This window comes from Salvelinus fontinalis, chromosome 22 (assembly GCF_029448725.1).
Source record: "Salvelinus fontinalis isolate EN_2023a chromosome 22, ASM2944872v1, whole genome shotgun sequence".
In the NCBI taxonomy this organism is placed as follows: Eukaryota; Metazoa; Chordata; class Actinopteri; order Salmoniformes; family Salmonidae; genus Salvelinus; species Salvelinus fontinalis.
In genome coordinates this window covers 17,552,690-17,558,228 of record NC_074686.1, presented here as the reverse complement: position 1 = coordinate 17,558,228, position 5,539 = coordinate 17,552,690, and the positions used below count along the sequence as shown (strand labels likewise).

General features: G+C 45.5%; 1 protein-coding gene across 1 annotated transcript; it reads left to right on the top strand.

The window, feature by feature from the left end:
- Positions 1 to 453: 453 nt before the first annotated feature.
- Positions 454 to 2,830, top strand: LOC129819487 (mucin-5AC-like). The gene is made up of 4 exons (XM_055875789.1): positions 454 to 473; positions 694 to 830; positions 1,201 to 2,251; positions 2,650 to 2,830. Exons 1-4 carry the CDS (start codon positions 454 to 456, stop codon positions 2,828 to 2,830), a joined length of 1,389 nt encoding a protein of 462 aa, XP_055731764.1.
- The last annotated feature ends 2,709 nt before the right edge of the window (positions 2,831 to 5,539 follow it).

The window sequence follows — 5,539 nt, the reverse complement described above, 5'->3', positions numbered from 1 at the left end:
TATCCCCTACAACTACAACGTCAGCAGCTACTTCGACAATCACTTCAGCTCCTACTACAACAACTGTAGCTCTTACAACCACTACGACTGCAGCACATACTACAACTACAACTGAAGCTGCTACGACAACCACAACTGCAGCACCTACTATGACAACTACAACACCTACTACGACAACCACAACGACAACCACAACTGTAGCTCCTACGACAACCACAACTGCAGCTCCAACTACAACAACTGTAGCTCCTACGACACCCACATCTGCAGCTCCAACTACAACAACTGTAGCTCCTATGACCACAACCACACCACCTACTTCAACAACCGCTGCAGCATCTGCTAAAATTACTACAACTGATGCTCCTACAACATCATCTGTAGCTCCTACGACCACAACTACACCACCTACTTCGACAACCGCTGCAGCATCTGCTAAAATTACTACAACTGATGCTCCTACAACATCATCTGTAGGTCCTATAACCACTACAACTGCAGCACCTACTTCAACAACTACAACTGAAGCTCCTACAATAACCACAACTGCAGCACCTACTACGACAACTACAACCGAAGCTGCTACAACAACCACAACTTCAGCGCCTACTACGACTACTACAACACCTACTACGACAACCACAACACCTACTACGACAACCACAACACCTACTACGACAACCACAACTGTAGCTCCTACGACAACCACAACTTCAGCTCCAACGACAACAACTGTCGCTCCTACGACCACCACAACTGCAGCACCTACAACAACTGTAGCTCTTACGACCACAACTACACCACCTACTTCAACAACCGCTGCAGCATCTGCTAGAATAACAACAACTGACACTCCTACAACAAAATATGTGGCTCCTATAACCACTACAACTGCAGCACCTACTTCAACAACTACAACTGAAGCTCCTACGACAACCACAACTTCAGCGCCTACTACAACACCTACTACGACAACTACAACTGTAGCTTCTACGACAACCACAACTGCTGCTACAACAACAACAACTGTAGCTCCTACGACCATAACTACACCACCTACTTCAACAACCGCTGCAGTGTCTGCTAAAATAACTACGACTGACGCTCCTACAACAACATCTGTAGGTCCTATAACCACTAAAACTGCAGCACCCACTTCAACAACTACAACTGAAGCTCCTACAATAACCACAACTGCAGCACCTACTACGACAACTACAACCGAAGCTGCAACGACAACCACAACTTCAGCGCCTACTACGACAACTACAACACCTACAACACTTACTACGAAAACCACAATACCTACTACGACATCCACAACTGCAGCTCCTACGACAACCACAACTGCTGCTCCAACGACAACAACTGTAGCTCCTACGAACACCACAACTGTAGCACCTACAACTACAACTGTTGCTCCTACGACAACATCTGTAGCTCCTACGACAACAACAACTGCAGCACCTACTTCAACAACCACTGCAGCTCTTACAACCACTACACCAGCAGCACCTACAACGACAACTACAACTGCAGTTCCTACAACAACAGCAACTGATGCTCCTACGATAACCACAACACCTACTACGACTATTACAACAGCAGCACCTATAACAACTGTTGCTTCTACGACAACAACGATATATCCTACTACCACTACAACTGCAGCAACTACTACGACAACCACAACACCTACTACGACATCCACAACTGTAACTCCTACGACAACCACAGCTGCAGCTCCAACTACAACAACTGTAGCTCCTACGACCCCCACAACTGCAGCACCTACAACAACAACCACTGCAGCTCCTACTTCAACAACTACTACAGCTCCTTCACCAACCATTGCAGCTCCTACATCAACAACCACTGAATCTCTTACTGCTACAACCACTGCAATTCCTACTTCGACAACCACTGCAGCTCCTACTTCAACAACCATTGCAGCTTCTACTTCAACAACCACTGCAGCTCCTACTTCAATAACCACTGCAGCTCCTACTTCAACAACCACTGCAGCTCATACAACCACTACAACAGCAGCACCTACTAAAACAACTACAAATGCAGCTCCTATGACAACCACAACTGCAGCTCCCATTACAACACGTTTAGATCCTACAACCACTACAACAGAAGCACCTACAACGACAACTGAAGCTCCTACGACAACCACAACAAAAGAAACACCTACAACAAAAACTGTAGTTTCTACGACAACAAATATATCCCCAACAACTACAACGTCAGCAGCTACTTCGACAATCACTTCAGCTCCTACTACAGCAACTGTAGCTCTTACAACCACTACGACTGCTGCACATACTACAACTACAACTAAAGCTCCTACGATAACCACAATTGCAGCACCTATTACAAGAAATACAACCGAAGCTCCTAAAGCAACAACTACTGCAGCATCTACTACAACAACTGTAGCTCCTACGACAACCACAACTGCAGCTCCAACTACAACAACTGTAGCTCCTACGACAACCACAACTTCAGCGCCTACTACGACAACTACAAAACCTACTACGACAACTACAACACCTACTACGACAACCACAACACCTACTATGACAGCCACAACACCTACTACGACAACCACAACTATAGCTCCTACGACAACCACAACTATAGGTCCTTTGACAACCACAACTGCTGCTCCAACGACAACAACTGTAGCTCCTACGACAACATCTGTAGCTCCTACGACCACTACAACTGTAGCACCTACTTCAACAACCACTGCAGCTCTTACGACCACGACACCAGCAGCATCTACTTCGACAACTACACATGCAGTTCCTACAACAACTGAAGCCCCTACGATAACCACAACACCTACTACGGCCATTATAACAGCAGCACCTATAACAACTGTAGCTTCTACGACGACAACTCTATATCCTACTACCACTACAACTGCAGCAACTACTACGACATCCACAACACCTACTACGACATCCACAACTGTAACTCCTACGACAACCACAGCTGCAGCTCCAACTACAACAACTGTAGCTTCTACGACCCCCACAACTGCAGCACCTACAACAACAACTGTAGCTCCTACGACCACAACTACACCACCTACTTCGACAACCGCTGCAGCATCTGCTAAAATTACTACAACTGATGCTCCTACAACAACAACTGTAGCTCCTACGACCACAACTACACCACCTACTTCGACAACCGCTGCAGCATCTGCTAAAATTACTACAACTGATGCTCCTACAACATCATCTGTAGCTCCTACGACCACAACTACACCACCTACTACGACAACCACAACACCTACTACGACAAACACAACTATAGCTCCTACGACAACAACAACTGTAGCTCCTACGACCACTACAACTGCAGCACCTACTTCAACAACCACTGCAGCTCTTACAACCACGACACCAGCAGCATCTACTTCGACAACTACACATGCAGTTTCTACAACAACTGAAGCACCTACGATAACCACAACACCTACTACGACCATTACAACAGCAGCACCTATAACAACTGTAGCTTCTACCACAACAACGATATATCCTACTACCACTACAACTGCAGCAACTACTTTGACAATCACTACAGCTCCAACATCTGTAGCTCCTACGACCACTACAACTGCAGAACCTACTTCAACAACCACTGCAGCACCTGTTACGACAATTACAACCGAAGCTCCTACAACAACCACAACTGCAGCACCAACTACAACTGCAGCACCTACTATGACAACTACATCTACAGCACTTACTACAACAATTACAACTGCAGCTCCAACTACAACAACTGTAGCTCCTACGACCACCACAACTGCACGTCCAACTACAACAACTGTAGCTCCTACGACCACCACAACTACACCACCTACTTCGACAATCAATGCAGCACCTGCTATAATAACTACAACTGAAGTTCATACGATAACATCTGTAGCTCCTGTGACCACTACAACTGCAGCACCTACTTCAACAACCACTGCAGCTCTTACAACCACTACCCCAGAAGCACCTACTACGACAACTACAAATGTAATTCCTATGACAACCACAACTGCAGCTCCTACAACAACAACTTTAGATCCTACGACCACGACAACAGAAGCACCTACAATGACAACTGAAGCTCCCACGATAACCACAACACCTACTCCGACCATTACAACAGCAGCATCTATAACAACAACTGTAGCTCCTATGATCATCACAACTTCAACAACCACTGCAGCACCTGCTACAATAACTACAACTGCAGCTCTTACAACAACCGCAGCTGCAGCTACAGCTACGACCATAACTGCACCTCCTACTATAACATTTGTAGCTCTTATGACCACTACAACAGCCGCACCTACAATGACAACTGTTGCTGCTACGGCAACTGTAGCGCCTACGACCACTTCATCTACCATACCTACAACAACAACTAAAGCTCTTACTCCAATAACTGTAGCTCCTTCAACCAGCACCACAACAGCTGCTACGACAATCAATTCAGCTCCTACTACAACAACCATTGGTCCTACCACCCCTACAACTGCAGCATCTACTACGACAACAACTGCAGCTCTTACGAAAACCACAATTGCAGCTCCTATGATAACTGCAGGTCCTACGACTGCAACTGCAGCTCCTACAACTGCAGCTCCTACAACTGCAACTGCAGCTCCTACAACTGCAACTGCAGCTCCGACAACGGCAGCTCCGACAACTGCAGCTGATAATGCTGCTGTAATTACAACAGCTGTAGCTCCTACAACCACTACCATGGCAGCTCCTTCAAGAACCACAACTCCAGCTCCTTCGACAACCACAACAAAAGCTGCTACAACAACCAAAAATGCAGCTGCTACGACCACCACAACAGCAGCACCCACAACGACAACTGTAGAAGCAACCACACCACCTCCTACTCTGTTGCTGACCACTCCTTTCAATACCACAAGTGGAGGTTTTCCTGGCTGGGCTCTGGCCATTATCATCCCTTGTGGCATCGCTATCATTTTGGTACCTCTGTGGATCCTGCTATGTGTATGTATAGGCTTGTGTTCACCTGTGTACTGTGTATACTGTTTACATATTTATTCAAAAAATATGCTAAATCTCTGCAATGATTTAATTTTACATACTTCTCCATCTTGTTTTGCAGTGCATTTTATGTGGCGGATGTGCAGCTATAAGGAGACGCTGGCACAGACGGAGATCTTACAATGTACAGTACACCAGAAGAAACGGTCTCTTCTTAGGTGACAACGCTAACATCTGTGGCCAATTGTAATCACAAGAACAGCCAATCATCTATATTTGCTAATCACGGCACTTTAATGCATGGAAAATCACTTGACTACACAGCATTGCATCTGAGAAGATCAAGTGAAAATTCATAATAGGCTTAAAAGGCGACATGTTTTTTGTGCAATGTACTACTTTTTATATTATGCATCTGAATGTTAATCAAAGTTACAGCTGAGCTGAACAAAGTGTGTTTATATATTTATTAGTCATGTCATTTGTGGTTTCAA